Source organism: Platichthys flesus, chromosome 23, assembly GCF_949316205.1.
Source record: "Platichthys flesus chromosome 23, fPlaFle2.1, whole genome shotgun sequence".
NCBI classification, from domain to species: domain Eukaryota; kingdom Metazoa; phylum Chordata; class Actinopteri; order Pleuronectiformes; family Pleuronectidae; genus Platichthys; species Platichthys flesus.
In genome coordinates, this window is record NC_084967.1 from 10,725,564 (window position 1) to 10,744,679 (window position 19,116).

At 41.9% G+C, this 19,116-nt stretch overlaps 1 protein-coding gene across 4 annotated transcripts in view; it reads right to left on the minus strand.

Moving 5' to 3' along the window:
- The window catches only part of LOC133948670 (ELKS/Rab6-interacting/CAST family member 1-like), a 109,003-nt gene extending 90,145 nt beyond the window's left edge, over positions 1 to 18,858 (minus strand). For all 4 annotated transcript variants that reach the window (XR_009920085.1, XR_009920084.1, XM_062382583.1 and 1 more), the window contains exons 1-4: positions 18,604 to 18,858; positions 8,879 to 9,728; positions 7,859 to 7,936; positions 7,438 to 7,593 (exon numbers count right to left, since the gene is read on the minus strand). Coding sequence is in view for 2 of the 4 variants with exons in the window: in XM_062382583.1 (XP_062238567.1) it covers positions 7,438 to 7,593; positions 7,859 to 7,936; positions 8,879 to 9,379 (735 nt within the window). In the remaining 2 variants the exon portion in view is untranslated. The remainder of the gene's footprint in view (positions 1 to 7,437; positions 7,594 to 7,858; positions 7,937 to 8,878; positions 9,729 to 18,603) is intronic.
- Positions 18,859 to 19,116: the final 258 nt, after the last annotated feature.

The following is a 19,116-nucleotide window of genomic DNA, read 5'->3' on the forward strand; positions in this document are numbered from 1 at the left end:
TCTTTACATCTCGGTCCATCTTCTCCATACACACACACACTTTTCCCCTCGCCCTCCTCCTCTTCCAGGTTCTTTACTGGTATAAGGATACTCAGACAAAGCATTTTTGCAGCCAGCTGGCACAGGAACTCTTGCTGGCAACAGTTTTTTTTCTATACACTAAATGGAAAACTCACACAGGAAACAACTGGCCGTGCCCACTCCTATTGGATTCAAACTAACCTGAGAACAAGCTCAACGCCTACTTGGAGTAATTTATTAGAAACGCAGGATACTCAACTTAAAATCTGGAGTAATAACGTTAAGTGATGGGCGGTGATTAGAAGGTTTAACTCAGTCAGCAAAGAAGCTGGTCTAAATGTGTTCTGCGGTATATCTATACAGTAAAATACGTATTATGTGCCTTTAAGTAATTCTTTATTAAGTGCACAAGTGCCTTTAAGTCTTTTCACATGCTTAAGAATTTTAAGAGGGGTGGAACAGATCAGGGTTCTGGTAGCACCATCCATTTACACATTAACCTGAAGGCCATGTTCAAAGAGTGGAAAATTCACTCAAGTGCCAGTCTGTGAAATTATCCCGCTCCCTCGCGCTCTCCAAGTTTGTCGCTTTGAGCAAAAAGAGTAAAACGCAGGGAAAAAATGCAGACGGGGAGAAGAGGCTGAGAGGAGAAGAGAGAGAAAGACGGTCTCTCCGAATCTGCCTCATCGCTCCATCTCCCTCATCACACCATTGACCTGAAGGTAAAGTGCCACCAAGGTGTAACGGGCACTGTACTGATCTGCCTGTTTGGATTAACCTCCTCCTCACACACACACACAAACAGGCACACACACACAGACACACACAGAAAGAGAAGGCACATCTTCAGACCTTTTGCCCACTGGGTTCAGCAGGTAAAGTTTAAAAAAAATGAAAACAGAAATCGAAATACATGTTTTTTTTTTTACAATTTAGGCATTTTTATAAAATCTTGAAACTAACAGTTCTCCACTAACATGGTCATATGTATGGAGGACCATACATGACATAAGTAAAAATAAATAAATAAATAAATGTATAAATAAATACAGAAATAAATAAATAAATGAATAAATAAAAATGGAAATAAATAAATAAATACAGAAATAAATAAATAAATATGTTAATACCAAAAGAAATGTCAAAAGAAATGTCTTAAATATATTTTAACATTTATTTTTTCCCTGATACATTTCCTTTGCATTTGCAGTGTCCTTATGCTAATGAGAAAGGCGGGCCTAGCCGCAGTCTCATGCAGGATTGGTCACAGGAGTGTAATGATCCAGCCCTACTACTTCTGCCTTTCAATGCTGGTGTCCAGTAGCTGTTTGCAGCGTTGAGCCAGTTCACACTTAAAATGAACTAGTTCAAGTTCAGAGGGTTAGTTAAGGTTATTTTTTATTGGGATGATTTAGCTGTCAGTAGTCCTGACTGTGAGCGTCACGTCTCGTGTTGTACTGAGCACAATGATCGAGCCGAGAGGAGGAGGAGGAAACAGAAACTCCAGCTCGGTACAAACCACCTGTCGCCTCTGCTCTGATCATGAAGACGCTGATCTCTGAGCAGATGTGACCAGAGAAGCTCTGTGTTTTCACTGTTTCCACTGTTCCAGAGTCACTAACTGCCTGCTTCACGGTGAAGAGATCAATCTCAGTCACTGCCCGTGTCTCTGAGCGAGTGTGTGGCGGAGCGCAGGGGCTGTGTGTGTGTAGCTCAGTTGACCAATCCTGCTCGAGACTGAGGTTAGGCCCGCCTTTCTCATTAGCATAAGGACACTGAAATGTGGAAATAAATAAATGTGGAAATAAATAAAAGTTGCAATAAAAGTGGAAATAAATAAATAAATGTGGAAATAAGTTTAAGACATTGATTTATTTAATTCTGCATTTATTTCCATATTTATTTATTTATTTCCACATTTATTCCAACTTTTATTTTTCAATTTCAGTGTCCTTATGCTAATGAGAAAGGCGGGCCTAACCTCAGTCTCCAGCAGGATTGGTCAACTGAGCTACACACACACAGCCCCTGCGCTCTGCCACACACTCGCTCAGAGACACGGGCAGTGACTGAGATTGAGCTCTTCACCGTGAAGCAGGCAGTTAGTGTCTCTGTGGAACAGTGGAAACAGTGGAAACACAGAGTTTCTCTGGTCACATCTGCTCAGAGATCAGCGGCTTCATGTTCAGAGCAGAGGCGGCAGGTGGTTTGTACCGAGCTGGAGTTTCTGTTTCCTCCTCCTCCTCTCGGCTCGATCATTGTGCTCAGTACAACACGAGACGTGACGCTCACAGTCAGGACTACTGACAGCTAAATCATCCCAATAAAAAATAACCTTAACTAACCCTCTGAACTTGAACTAGTTCATTTTAAGTGTGAACTGGCTCAACGTCCCAAACAGCTACTGGACACCAGCATTGAAAGGCAGAAGTAGTAGGGCTGGATCATTACACTCCTGTGACCAATCCTGCATGAGACTGCGGCTAGGCCCGCCTTTCTCATTAGCATAAGGACACTGCAAATGCAAAGGAAATGTATCAGGGAAAAAATAAATGTTAAAATATATTTAAGACATTTCTTTTGACATTTCTTTTGGTATTAACATATTTATTTATTTATTTCTGTATTTATTTATTTATTTCCATTTTTATTTATTCATTTATTTATTTATTTCTGTATTTATTTATACATTTATTTATTTATTTATTTTTACTTATGTCATGTATGGTCCTCCATACATATGACCTGGTATCAGTATAGTATGTGACAATTTTTCTTAAAATGTCTAAAATCAACGAGACCAACGTAATATATTTTTTGACTTGTGTAGTTACATCACCTCTGAATTGGCCAATCAGCAGTTTTTTTCCTTTCATGTTTGTATTAAACAGTCGTAATGGATCACGATTATTATGAATAAAAAATGTGGTCATCATTTTCGTCTCACTTGTGTATTTTCATCATCAATGCTGGGGAAGCCAACATCTCCCATGATCCCGCATTGTGTTACGACATCATCAAACTAGGTCTTTGTTTATATCGTTTATATTAAGATACTTCTAGCGATCAGAAAACAGTCTGATTTAAATTAATGTTTTATAATAAGGGAAAACATTTCCTTAATTCCTCAAGCAGACGCAAGCACTCGCACAAACACTCTAACCCTAACAGTTTTATTATAAACCAGCACCTTGAGTATTAAGTTAAATAATTGAAAAGAATGAAAACAGTGCAGCAGTAAAAGAACAACAGCCGCTAGCCTCTAACACACAAACATACACACACACATCTTCTGACATCATACCACTTCCGTGTACTTTCCATTTCCATACAACACGCACAAACTGTTGCATGCAGACAAAAACATACATATTTGATAAAAATAGAGACGGCGGATGCAGAACAGAGCAGACCACTACATCACATGCACAAGAACATGCGTGCATTATTTCTCCTTGTGCACATTATGTAAATACAGTAACAAACACGAACAAGTCAAATCTACACAATTATAACCAGGCACACGCACGCATTTCCATGTACAAAAAGCCCAATTGTCCTGATGCACACGTGAGCCTGCCAACTCACGGAAGGACAAAGATTCCCCCCCGATTCCCCCCCGTTGCTCTCCCACTCTCTCTCTCTCTCTCTCCCTCTCTCTCTCTCATCAAGGAAACAAACAAACCGAGCTGGCAGCGCCTACTTCTTAAAAAATTAATACATACAATTCAACACATACAAACACCCTACACAAGTGAAACACACACACACAAACACACACACGCATTAACACGCATGCTGTGGAATGACGTCACATGGCTGGCCTGGAGTACAGTAGAGAATTGAGAGCATCTAGCAGCCCCAGATACAGACAGACACAGTAGTTATTGTTCATCGCTCTGATACATTGCTGGGACATAGACCAGAGAGTAACAGATATGAATTCTGCTCAAAAACATAAAAATCTGCAAAACCTTTTCATTTACCCTATGTTGCTTAATATGCATGAAATATGAAATCTTATTAGGGATCATTTGAGGTATATATTCAGACAGTAAACAGCAACATGTCATTTCTGCAACAAACTCCTCTCAGCTGCATGGACGTTTCTTCAGAAATTAAAAGGTGATGCTCTTCTAATCATGAATGCTAACTGCTTTTTGTCATCTGCTTGATCTTGTATATCTATCTAAATGAAAAGTGATTGGAGAGCAGAGGGAAAAAAGTGCTAGAAAAAAAACAGAGGTTTTTGTGTTCTTGAAAGAAACTTTGAATTGAAAGGAAAACCAAAGACAGAGAAGCTTTCCTCGAGCACTCTACACATTCCTCAATCTCCTCCTTTTTTTTTGCTTTGATTCGCTTTCTTTCTGGGTGAAACGTCGAACGTACCTGCTGTGATCAAAGAGGTGGAACAAATTGGGTGAACACTCTCATTTACAGAGAGCAGAGCAAAGGCAGAGCAGAGAGAGGGACAATGAGACAGAGGACGCTGACCACAGGGTGAGGCCGAACAGAGCGGGCATCTGTTTGGACACTGGTGCATTTGTGGGATCGGGGTTGTGTTGGTGTCGCTTCTTATTGAATCGAGTTCTGGGGCAAAGAGGCTCCACAGGCCCAGATGGAGAGTGAGGAGGGAGGGGAGGAGAGGGAGTCGGACAGTCGGGAGCGAATTGGTGAGACAGAGAGGGAGAGAGAGAGGCAGGGGAGAGATGGAGAGTGTCATGACAATGTGGAGAAACCTTGATAAGAGAAAATTACTGGATGTGGGTGGTGACACAAGAGACAGCAGCTGGCTGTAAATACAGCAAGAATATTCATCTGCATCTCAGGGAGGGATGCGACAAAATAGAGCCCGACATATAGTTTGACTTTGAATATGCAGATTTGGCACCTATGTCTTACTGAGAGTTGATCTGTTTCTCTTTTTCTCTCTCTTTGGCACCTTAAGGTATTTCAGTCTGTCAGCCAGTTTTCCATCCATCCACCCACAATCTATACAGCTTATCCTTTGTCATGGGGGGAGTCTTCTGTGTGAAGAGGTCATCCCACCCACACTGACACCCCAGAAGTAATCAATATATTTATATCACCCAACCTACTGTGAAAGGCTTAGCCCATAAAATCCAGTGATGACATCTCATCCTCGCACATGCCCTCAGCTCTATGGAGCCTTTTAGAGATTTAACACTTAACAGCACACAAATTTCCTGCAGCAGTTTTCGATGAAAAGGCTCCGATAAAACCAAATGTACGCTCCCCCCCAGGACCAAACTATGGACAGATAAATTTACAGTGGGTAAACATACTGGAGCATTGAGCTTCTAAAGGGCTGAAGAGTTTCAACAGGAGTGGATGAAGATAGAAGTTAAGCAAACAAGGCCAAAAGGAGAGTAAATATTGTGTAACGCTTGTGACGTGGGCAGAAACGGGACTCCTGACTACTGCTTATGTAGTTGCAATGTAAATGTGTCTGCTGAAAGTGAAACAAGGCAACTACACATATAATTTTACACAGTTATAATACCAAGAAGACAAAAACAGCAAAACTATTAAAGCAAAACCAAGTAAGAAATATCCAGAGAAGTATCGATCCATGTAGATGATAAAGAAAATAATTTGTATGAATAACATATACAATTATTTTTTGTTGTGTCACTCCTTTGCCACGGCCTCTCAAATAAATCAAATATACAACACTCAAATTTGTAATTTATTCGGATATAATTACTCACTCATCTATTGCATCTCGTTTATAAAAACAAGTGTTCGACAAGTACAAGCATGAGATCAAGAATGTTTTACTATTGTGACACATTGTGTTGATATGAGAGGAAGGGAGTGGGAAAGGAAGGAAAGAACACAGAAGGGGGCGAAAGAGAGGTAAAGTTAGTGGGTAAGGCATGAAGGAGGAGGCCAGGAAGTGAGGAAGTGTGGAGGAAGGTAGGAAGGACGAGGAAGAAAGAAGTGTGGAGATTATATGTGCATTCCTGAACAGGGTGTGTGCGTCCTAAAATTACTGGGAGTGTTATTCAATTTCTAAAACTAAGAGGATGGAGAGAAGGAGGGAGAGAGAGGAGGGAAGGTAGGAGGTAAGGAGGAGAGAGAGAAAGCCAGCGCTGACTCACCGGGCGGTGACAGAAATAGAAGAAGAGAAGCAGAATGAGTAAGAACTGAGAGAGAGTGAGAGCGAGAAAGAGAGAGAGAGAAAAAGGAAAGCAAGGGGACAGAGAACAACCAGTGATGAACAGAGAAAGAGGCAGAGCGAAGAGAGGGAAAGTGACAGGATAATGAGAGCAGGAAATGAAAAGGATGGCTCGGGTTCAAAGGGTGTGATTTGTCTGGCGGAAAGAAAGAGGATGAAAGTAGAAAGCATTGAAGAGAGAGAGGGAGCTCATATTTCCTGACATTAAAATAAAAGAAAATAATCTCTTACATGTCTTAACGTGTGTTTTCACTCACTACAACACCAACACACACCCATGGAGGTGTGTGTGTGTTTGACAGCAAGTGAGGATTTTTGGAGAACCCACATTAAATTTGTCCTGCAGGCAACATCCAACCTTATATACACTCACACTAGCAGGTCTAAGAGCACGTGACAATGACCTAAAGGTAAAAATGACATTATATTCTTCAAAATAAAGGCAGCAAGTGCGTGCGCCCTCTCCGTGCTCAGCCATGACAGCATGTGAAATCCGACACTGCAAGTGACAGCGAGCGAGTATGTGTGCATCTCTTGCGTAATAACCCAGCCTCCTGCCAGACTAGCTGCGTCTCCATCTCATCCAGATGGCTCCTGAACCAGAAGACAGCTGGGAGTCCCCAACCAGGCAGCTGTCTTCGAGGCCGCCATGAAGCAGCGAGACAAATCCACCAGAACAGTCCACAAAATGATCTAGATGCACCGTCCCCTGTGTGCCGTCCGATAAAGTCAGACAAAACTGAGTAGGACAACTAGGGGAGGATAAACCTCATCTTTTGGGTTTGGTAGAAAAAATGTAAACTGCTGAACCGACCTCTATGAAACTTTGTGGATGGGTGGGGCATAAGGAAGAAGCCTCTAATTTTTGGAGTGGATCCAGAGTAACAAATAGAGCCAAGACATTTTTTTCATTTCTAGTTCTAGTTTCTTTTTTTCTAAAACTTCTGCTTTCCTCAGTTGGGAAGAAAATTTATTAAAAATTCAATATAACCGTTAAGAGGATATAACCGTTGACATACTTCTCCCTTTTCTTTCGAGTCTGAGCAACCAGCAAAGACACTCCAGAGATATAAACAGGATAAATAATTCAGTGTCCCATAGAAACGTAGGTCCAGGCACACACACACACACACACACGCACACGCACACGCACACGCACACGCACACGCACACACACACACACACACACACACGCACACACGTCTTTTTCCTACCTGTGTCTCCTCCTGAACAACTCGGTACTGTTCCTTCCAGACGGACATCTTTGTGGCTTCATCCTTCCTGATCGCCCGCTCTTTCTTCAGCTCTGGACTCCAAAACGTCTTGATGGAGTTCATAGAGGAGCTCAGCTTGGACTCTTTAGCCTCCAGCTACAAGAAATGAATAAGTGTTATATCCTTTGGGATGCTTCATCTACCTGTATCTAGTCCATGACCCTAAATATCCCTTATTAAGTTTGCAGATGATACTATATTTTATTTCCCTCAACTTATCAGATTCACTTGCTTTTATTTTTCATTGTTGTCTTAATCTTCAATTCAGGACTGCAGAATTCTAAACAACAACATTTGTCACAGAACAGCAAATATCAAAGTATCATGCTCCTTCTTTTGAGAAGCGTGCAAGTGTCCTTACTTCTCTGCGTAGCAGCTCGTTCTCTCTCAGCACTTCTCTTAGTTGTGTTTGAAGGTCCGACATGGCTCCGTCTCTCACCTGTTAAAACAAACACAACTCATTTTGAATATTTAACCCAACAATCATCATATGGATATATGTACTGTATGTGAAGCACTTTTAGATTATATATACATTCAAATTCTTTGCTCAGACAGGATTTTGCAGCAAACCATTTTTTCGAGCCAAGAGAGACATTTATAGACCGAGTTCCTTCATGGATTACACAACTAACTTCAATATTAATGAGAATACGCTTCCCATATAAAAGTTTAATTCATCTTGGCATAAGGTGAGCAGTGTTTGAATGAATTAAAAATACTTTGGATGCATTCGTTAACAACAACAAGCGGCCACACCAAAATGTATCTGAATCCGTAAATCAGCAACGTTAAAGATATGAAAGTCAAGCTTTAGAGAAACAGCATCCTCACAATCACCAAGTTACAGAGTGTATGAGGCTTGTTAAGGCGATAAGGGTCGAGGAGAGATGGAACGTTTCGCTTTAGAAATAATTAGAAACGATTAGAGGGGGGAGGTATGGGAGAGAAATGAGAGAAACTTCTTAGAGACGAGGCTTTCAGGTTATGACTAATGGTGCACAGGCAGTGGGAGGGCTGACCTTATCTATTTCAGCACACAGGATTTATGTTTATTTAATGAAAGGGTAACTTTAAAGGAAAATATTCACTCTTAAACACCTAGATGATCAATAATCTTTAAACAGATGGTTCACAGTGATGCCATTTTTCTTTTACTAAAAGCAACTGATTTGATCTTTACTTGTTTTAATTTTTCAAACATAAGTAGATAACAATATGATGGGGGGGGGGTTGTATGCTTGACTATTTCTTTCTAAGGAGCAGTGACTTGTTTTTTGTGCAGATTAAACCAATGAGGTAGAACATCTTAATTAGGTCAGTTTACAAATGACTGACTTCAGCGTTGCAGCAACAGCAGAATAACACACGTGTGCCTCACCTGTCTCATGGAGTGGGGAACAGTAGCTGCCTGTGGAGGATGGTTTGGCATCTCTCCTCCAAACGCTATAGCATCAGAAGGCATGGCTCCTCCACAACCCATGCCTCCAATGTTTATATTAGGACTGCTGCCCATAATGGCCGCCCTCACTCCATAAGGAAGCCTGGCACCAGCCCTCCCCAAGGTCATGGTGCTTTTGGGCAGCGAGGGATTCAGCCCACTGCCCAGACTCCCAATCCCGATCGGGTCATCAACCGTGTCCGAGAAGTACATAGGACCTCCTGTGGCGTAGGCGGCGTTAAGAGACTGAATGTTCTCCATGGATAGGGTTTTACCAGAGCCAGTTAGTCCGCCGGTGGAGCTGGTGCTGCTGTTCCTCCTGTGTCCGAGGCGTGGGGAGCGAGGGAGGCGTGGGGAGCGACCGGGACTCCCAGAAACCGACCCGTTCCCATTGGATCCCACAACGTCCAGCTTTGAGATGGAACGTGAGCTCCCGTACATGGTGACACAATGTGGGGTGTATGCTTAGGAGATGTACGTGTATCTGGATAAAACGCTCAAGTGAGACTACACTACGATAGTCCAGCAAGGGGGTGTCCTGAGAAAATAGAGCGAGGAGCCTGTGAAATTACAACATGGTCAGAAATGTTCTGAGAGCTGAAAACACGTCTTCTACTGAAGTGCTTCTTCACTGAGAATATCCTGATGCAGTGTTGACATGTCTGTGATCAAGGCCTCTCCCACACGCTCAATGAAATCCATGGGCTTTGTGAGAAAACTGTAATAAATAGGGCATCTGCTTAGATGTAGGAGGCCAATTAATCCTCAAGGCCTGGTGGGGCGGGATCACCTAGAAAGAAAAGGAGAAAGACATTTATGATGAGGAAAACAGAATCCAAGAGACTTGAGCAAATACAATTTAAAAATGTCTCTTTTGCATTTGAAAAAACTTGGATAAAGTATTAAAAATCTAAATATCTGTTGTCTTCAAACTCTGTGTATCCAGAACAAGCCTCAGATAAAGGCAACCACAAGTAAAACAGACTCAATCCCTATCATAGCAGCAGGTCATAGAAACAGCTGACTGGACAAAATATTTCGATCATATGTCCCATAGCACTGATGCATGGACAAAAGTGTCATATAATCTGGCATCTACGATTGCAGGGTGCAAGCAGGAGAAGATGAAAACACAGTAAACTATATAAAGCTGACATTTTCAGTTCATCGACAGCAGTCACAGAAATGCCGCTCCCTCTACAAACTCTGCCACAGGCACCAGCGTCATCAGCCGATGTGTCAGTTCACATGATCACACAGCCGGCTTTGTCTCCCCGCCACCCGCTACTCCTTCTAGAGATCACACTCTGTCCTGACACCTCTGGCACCAAAATCAAAGTCACCGTCCGGCGGCTGAGACGAACCAGATGAGAGCAGATGACATTTAATCGGGTGACTTAATGTTTGTGCAGGTCAGTTTACCAGCTGGATGAATCTCATGTATTATAGATGGAATACTATGATTTTAAGCTTTGTTATTGATCCATTTATATACTGGAATAATAACATTGGTATGGAATAAAGGAAGAAATTGTTTTTTGCTAATTCTGTTAATCATATCAGTTACACTGGATTGAGGGATCAGCTACACTAGATGCCAAACATGTAAACTGTAATCCTACAATTAAAATAAAGCAGAAACACCATGAAATTATGTGTGTGTGTGTGTGTGTGTGTGTGTTGGATGAAATAAATTACGGTAGACATTCAAACTTGTAATAAACAGAGCAGTGATTTTATTGGTTGTGAGTGTCACACCATTATAATCTATGAGCACTTGTTTCCACATGTTGCTGATAAAAGTCTCAGAAGATGCTGCCCTTTTCAAGCTCTCTGCTGTGAATGCTCTAATCTCTGAGGCTCCCTGAACTACCCACTTTGGACACCTTGTACTAAGCTTCAAAATGTTTGCATAAACAGCTCGGTTTGAAAAAAAAAAAAAATCAATGCGAGTACATGCTAATGTAAAATTTTGGAATTCTAGGACAATACATTTTAAAACACATTTTAGAGCAGTGGTGGTTCAGTGATGTTCCCTGTTGAGCAGTACTAAGAAGGATCCTGGTTCGAATCCCAGCCATAAACTTTCAAACTTACACTTTATGCTCTGAACAGCTTTTGCTCAAGTTACAAGTACTGTAATTAAAATTGCACATTTGCTTCGGGCAGGGTCTTTCTGCATGGAGGTTTGCATGTTCTCCCCGTGTTTGAAGGCAGGCCGTCGGTTTGCTCCTTTTTAATCTACCTGCACTGAAACTTCTGGTCCCTTTAACAGCCCAGGGTGTGTCTTCCCAGCTGAGGCTCAGATCTCTTGGCCAGGGAGATCTCACTGACAGCCAGTCAGTTACACCGGCCCGTCCACACAGTGAAAACACGTACAGGGACCATCTGCTGTCTCCCCTCAGGCCAAAAACACACACCTGGACAGAAACAGGCCAGAATGCTGCTTCTGGCACAGCGGCACACACACACACATGCTCTCACTCACTCAAACATGAGCACAATAAGCCAAGATTTCAGCAATATCAGTTTAGAAGCAAAAAAAAACATGAAAATATTCAACCCATGGACACAGATGAATACACATCAGGTCAGTGGCTCTAAAAAAACCATGTCACGACAAACACACACATCTGATGCTTCATTTTAGGCTGTTATGAGACTAAAGGGACACAGTGTGTGTGTGTGTGTGTGTGTGGTGTGGGGGCTTTCTTCCTCCTCCCCTCTCGACTTGCTGACCTGTACATAATGTATATGCTCGTGTCCTGATTCTCACTAAAGCACAGAAAAAAAACGTGGTCTGTCTGGCTTCTTTTTGTTGCCTTTATTTAAGCGTTTATCCAACACACATTGAGCTCTTTTTTGGGTCATGACCTGCCCCTGCTGGGACACTTAGTGGTTGGTGGTTTAAAAGCCTTGCTCAAAGGCTTCTCTGATAGAGGGTAGAAAAAGAAAATGTACTTCCCCCACTCAGACTTTTCCAGTGGAGATCCACAATACTACAACTTAGTGCTAACTTCTTTTCCCTGGGTCATTGCTTCGTACTAAAAACTATGAACTGGACATTTGATTATAGGTTTGGTAACATGCAAGCTGCAGTTTTCTGTATCCGGCTATAGCTAAATGTACGTGTTTAGACACAAACACACAAAATACACACATACAAACTGTTTATCTTGTTGCAGGGAGGTGGCGCCGACCCCAGCATGCATGAGGCAAGAATCGAGGGACACCAAGGTCACCCATTTATCACACAGCTCTTTTGTGTTGTTATTGGCTTCATGGCCTCATGGATACCGCAACACACAACATGTTGTGTTTCCTACAGTTCAAGTCTAAGGGTCAAATGAATGAATCATAAGTGTGTCCTACAGGTCGAGGGAGAGCTCAGATAGGACAGAGCATCAAGTAGAGAAAAACAGAATAAAAACAACACACCGATTGTATGACGCACTTGGAATCATGAGATCCAGGGATCACAAGAATATGATGTCTGAGAGCTATTTGTCAATTGCGCAGACTATCCCTCCTGCCCTTTCACCAAACTGTGAAACAGCACCGTGGTGAAACATCTGTCAGACGCTGCCACACTGAAGGTTCATGGGAGTCCACTCCTCACCTTGAGGGGCAGAGTGAGCTCTCAACCCAATCTCACATAATTCATGAGCATCAGCTTCGTTTTAAAATATTCAGACTTCAAGTTCATGCACGCCTTGGAATGATATTTGTTTGCATGAATATTGATTGCTATAACAGATATGATCAGATCAAAAAGAATGTCTTGGTTAAGCATTTAATCTGTTAAAAGATTGTTATGAGAAGTTATGCAAGTAGAGCGATTCATTGTTAGGGCCAATTGTATTCATATTTACTTATAATAAAGGTTATGGTTAACCTGAAAAATATCAAGCCTCAATTACATGTCTTTGTCATAAGGTCCTGATAACAACTTCTTAGGAATAATTGCCAATTTTATTAATATATATGTTGGGTTATGTATATTGGCATATGTCTTACCTAACCCTAATCCTTGTATTGTCATCGAACAATCAAAAACCCAACAATATCCGGTTTAACATGTTATAAAACTTTGAAATACAGAAAGTTTTAACATTTGAGGATCTGAAGTCAGTAATCATGTTCAAATTCTCTGTCTATCCACTAATAGATGAATCATTCCAGCTCTAATCAAATCAATAGTGACATAATTACTGAGCTGCAAAAATCTGAATTGTCAGCAAGAATCTGACTGGGGCTTCTATTAAGAAAAAACAAAACCTACTGGAACAGATCCTGGAAAAGCCCAGGAATACATTTTAAGAACCAAAATAACTTCATCCCACTTAGGTCTTAACAACAAACGTCGGGAAACACCATTGTGTTTCATCCTCTGCCTCTCTGTACTGTTTCTGAAAGCCACGCTGTATCTTTGTATCGTTCCTCAAACTGTTTTGTCTTAGGCCTCGTAAAACCCTAGACTATCACACCAGGATACCAAGAATGTCTCCATGGCATCATGCCACGTACTTGTACTTGCGTAGATCCAGTATGTTCTGGCACAGCAGATGACTGACTTCAAATGTTATCATTTTCACAACATGGCTACAGATAAAAACTCAATTTGAAACCCTGAATAGCAGCAGAAAGTCGATGACGCAGACAAATCATCACCTTTTAGGTTAATACCGACATAACAAACAGTTGGCAGTATATTCAACCTGCGAGTACCGGAGCCATGTTTCTGTCCACTTGATGATTTCAACATTCAGTCCTTTTTTCAGCTCTGTTTATGGTCTCTAGTAAATCCTGAGGGAGACGTTTGGCTCTTTAGCTGCTAATGCCCCATTATGTTCATCAGCATGGCTCTCTGTTGTCTGGAGCTGGGCACGTAGCCTACAGTGATGTATGTGACTGGGTTGTTATTTGCTGAAAACAGAAACGACACTGAGAATGACCCAAAACAGTGAATCTGGAGCCCGGAACTAAATTAACTGAAAGACACTATACTGCTCACAACAATACAGATGTTACTACAGAGCCTATGAGCAAACATGATGGGTTAGGATAGCTTTAAACACAAGGTAAGACAGGATTTTATACCTAGAATGAGAGACAGAGGTTTTATTCAGATTTATTCCTCTCTCCGACCTCTAATCCATCCTTTCCCTCTCCCACTTTCACTTTTCTCCCTGATGCTTCCTCTCTTCCTCAATCAGCATTCCTGAAGGTGTTCAGCATGCTCTATTTATGTGACAACCACACATCCGTCTACCACGTCGCACAAAGCAACACACCACTCAACCTATACTTAGCCAAGCTTGCGTTTCAGCGCGGGAGCAGAGTTTGACAAAGTTTGTCGCTTGCCGGAGGATCGGAGGGCTCACAAAAACCCATTATCCTCAACTCGAACATTGTTATTACTCGTGTGATTAGGGTGATGTGACTGGAAAGGACTCGCTGGTGCTGTCTGAGGTTACACATCTCGCTGGAAATCAACTCGACAGCTCTGCTGAAGGGGGGAGCCAAACTTGTTTTGCATCTACTCTCCCTGAAGATTTAAAAAGATAAAGCGGTGCACGCCAGATTTTGTACCTTTACTGCTGCTTTGTCAGGACGGTGGGTGCTAATCTGACTGCTACTTGTCTAAAGGGTGCAAAGGGGAGGTGAATTATCTCAACCCCAAGAGTGTTAGCATTACATCATTGTAAGACAGATGCAAAACTTTGTAGCAGCTTGTGTCATTATTACAATTTATGAGTAAAAAACAGTTTAAAAAAGTTTTTCTGCTAAACTATTATGCAATTTAAGTTTCAAAGAAGTAAATTTTATCTGTGCAATTCGTACAAACAGTGTAATACATCCATTATAGAATTCTAACAAAATATATAGAATCAATATAGAAATGATCTTCTAAAGCTACATCACAGAAAGTCGAAAGGCCAGAAAAATGACAAGGCAAGAAAAGTGCAAGAAAACAAATATGATTTCTGCTTTGACTATTTTGCTTGCAAAGAAATAAAAAAGAAAGTGGAATTAAGTTATATCAAAAGTTTAAATCATATGTAAACCCTAACCCAATCATCTAGGACGTAATATGTAACCACTTCAGAGACCTCTGCAGCTCTCTTAAATAAGAAATAGTGGTTATTCTTAAGATATTCTTATTCGGGTCAGTTTTCACATAATGCCACTTTGAGTGGTTTAATAAAAACAGGCCCGATACCTCACTCCCAGTGCAGTTTCTCACTACTTCAATATGCATCAGGGCTTAACAGGATTTATTTAGCTCTGCTGTGAAACCTTTAACTCAAGTAATGCTGTTGTTTGGTTTGGATAACTGTATTATCAGTGGTTTGGCCTGGTTCCACACACAAGACACGAGATATTGTCTCCATGTCAGGGCATTATATTGATTATACACACATCATCCTCATAAACAGGAGGATTTTTAACCATGGATGAAAAAACTTGATTTCTATAGTTTTCCTGACTTCTGCCATAAATAGAAAACCCAACTACACCTGCACACAGTATATTTGAGGCCAAAACATAAATTAGATTATTTTCGATTAACTCATTAGTACATTTACACTTAAAGTAAATATTAGCAGGTGGGTGACAGTGAATCTTGTGTCAGGCAGAGGATGTCTGGGTAAGATACAGAGAAGTAACACCGGAGTGACTGTGGCCACGGCTCCTGTCCGCGATAACACATAATATGGTTCAGACTCTGGAAAGCACAACGCTGATAAGCCACTGATAGCATCAGCTCCAGTCTGTTGTGTACCACAGGAAATTAATCTGAGATACAGGACCGGGGCAAACAAAGCGCACACACAATTACACACTGTGACTCACACACCTCCATGTACACAAACGCACGGATGCACATGAAATATGCCGATGCCATGCATTTGCAATTACACCATGTGCTCTTATCTGATCTTAGCTGCTACTGCTGCTGCCTACATAACAAATATGGAAAATGGGCCGTTGCGATTCGACAATTAACACAAAGGCAGGAAAGGGCAATTCAGGAGTATGAGGTGGTTAAAGGAAGAGAAAGAGAGTGCCACTTCGCCAGGCTCATGGAATGTGATCGTACAGGGTGACTCAAATATCCCCTGAGACATCCATCGATCCGATTTAATATGATATAAATAAAGCCAACTCCTAACAAAGTGATAAACTACTTCAGTAAATAACGATTACATGTTCTCGTGATAAAAGTGAGTGCTGGGAATTGATTTTAAAGATCTAAAGTCTTCATCGGGCTCAGCTCCTCATACTGGTCCAAAGTCTTGAGCCTATATGACAGACGTTCTTGCCCCTGACGTTGAGTCTGGAGAAAGAGGAGTCACAGTGCAGAGGGTTAATGAGGGATCAAAAGTTCAGGAGGTTATAACAATGGATTGGAATGCTTGGATGCTAACAGGACGCCAAGAACTACTTAAATGTAGCATTGGCCAAATGCACTGTACAGATGCACAGTACAAAATTCTACCAAATACTTCAGGCAATAACTGGGCTCACTCCTAACTTCATCACATACTTTTTAACCCCCTCTGGGCCTGACTCTGTTAATTTAGATCTGTGGATGGAGCTCTGCTGGTTATATTTCCACATCACAGAGTCCCCGATCACCTGTTGAGATCAAACAGGCCATTATCCTCAGAGGGCACCTTAACTGATGTCATGTGGGGGTGCCCGATGGTCCCAGACTTTTAAACAGGGTCCACAACCATATTATGGTAATTTCTGAGGACCAATTTGAAGTTTAAACCAAGGTTGTAGACAGAGGGACCCTCTACAAGTGACTTGATCTTGACTGGCATCATGGTGGGAAGACGTGTTTTGAAGAGCGGGTGGAAAACACTAGGGACAACGTGATTCAAGAAATGAAATCTGCTAAATTGCCTCATATGAAACATTTTCATGTGGAAACTACTTTTAGCATGATACTTGTGGCAAGACCCCCCCCCCTCCTTTTTTTCTTTTAGCGAAGATTTTCTGATTGTGGTGTGTAGTTTTATTTTATTCCCATCTGATTCAAGAACTGAACTGACTCTCTGGTTTTAATTACTGTTCTTTAAATCCCCATCTTTATTTTATTTTACATTTGTTAAGCACATTGTAACTTTGTTAAGTCAAGTGATGTATTAATCAAGTTTATAATTGTTATGGCTCAGGTCCATATGTTAGGATTGGAAGATTATAGCATAGTATAGTACTAGTATTATAAATAACTAGTATTATAATAGGGTTCAGCAAGAGGTAGACTGGGGCGTGCAGAGCCGGGACATTTAAAAATGTCCAGTGTTTACAATGACCTCAGGAGGAAGGAAGCAGCAGCTCTGTTCCCTGACTCGTGTTCCCGGAGGAGGAGCGGAGCGAAGAAATGGAGCTGTGGGCGGAACACGGAGGAAATCATACAGTCATGGTCCAGCCCCCCCCCCCCCCCCCCTTCATCCCCCGACCACCACCACTAACCACTCTTGAGTGTTGCAAAACACACGCAGCAGTTGCCAGCTCCCCGCCCTCAACAACACAATCACATCAGATTCATGTTTTTCCACATGGGCTCCTTGATATGACCCAAAGTTATATCAAAATCAAATCAGTTGATATCGATAATCATCATGAAAAATGTCACTTTATGGGTCTTTTAAGATTTAAGGCTTAATTGTTTCACCAGAGTGAAGGTCATTGTTTTAAATACACAAATCTGAGGTTGATCAATTGTGTTTTACCTCCACACTTTATTGCACAATGCATAAGCAATGTATCGATATATATTAAGACTTTTGTTGTCCTGCTATTGATGGAGTTATATTGCAATATTCCTATATGGCTTTTTTAGCTATTTTAAACAAATCAATTTAGTTTGTCATGTCTTTCACATGTTGCTTTGGGTGCAATCTGTCACCACATGGCTGTGACAGTCCTGTGAAGCTACAACAGCAGTGAAGACGAGGATTTAGAGACGAGCATTGATTTCTGTGTCATCTTGCAAAAGTTCAAAACATAAAAAAAAAAGAAAAAAATAGAAAGAGAACCTGAGGGATCCTGTTTGAAAAGTGGAGAGATGAAACACAAACTTATCATCGACTTCCACTTGTGGGTGTCAGTGATTCCACAGGAGGTTTGAAAGCAGGCCAGACAACAATCAGGTCCCTGCAGATGTTATATTAGACGAATGTGAGGACAACAGTCTACGCGGATTTTGATGGACACTTCATGTGGCGCCTGCAACACGGTGAGCAGCCTGGTAATCGCGTTATTGTGCAGGTACACTGACGAGACGTGGAGGAAGATGAAGAGGAGGAAGACTCTGGTCTGCACAGCCTCACCTGGCGCTGTGAACGTTAAGTTGCGTCCGTTGTGTTGAAGAATACAAAGACACAACGTATCTCGTGATTGACATATGTGGGACGGACACACGTCAGATAATCTGCCTCCACGTACTGACCTGAGACCACAGCTCAATGTGCATATGTGTCCATGCTCCTGTTGGACAAACCTGTATGTGGACAGCAGCACAACACACACCCATACATGGGCTACACACAGACACACGTAGGCCCATGTTATGAATCATGTATGCTCTCTCACACACACACACACACACACAGACAGACACACACAGAGGAAGTTCCAGTACTCACTGCGGCTGTGTGTCCTCTCCAGTGGAATAAGCTCTGTTAAAAAAGATGGAGGAAGGGGTTCACTATCTCCTGCTCGCCGGTGCTTCTGCTGCCGTGACGCCGCGTAACGGGACAAGACGGTCAGCCGAGGTGACGCACTCTCTCCCGGGCAGCCTGCCTGTCTGTCTGCTCCGGTGGACCGCAGCTGTCTCTCTGTCTGCTCGGTGTCTCGCTCCCTCTTCTTCCCCGTGTGTCTCCCTCTCTGCTCGGTCTCTGACTGACTGACTGACTGCCGCCTCCCCCCGGTGCTCGGGCGCTCCCATGACGTCAGCGCGGCGGAGCGAGCGCGCCCCCGAGACGTAACAGCCTTTAGCAGCCCCCCCCCCTCTTCCAATCATCATTTTGTATAAACGATATAAGATATACATATTGTCAGAGCCCGAGCACTGACAGGCACTGATAATAATAAATATTTTTGTTATTTTAATTATATTTAATTTATTTTAAGTTATTTAATGATATTTTATTTTTTTT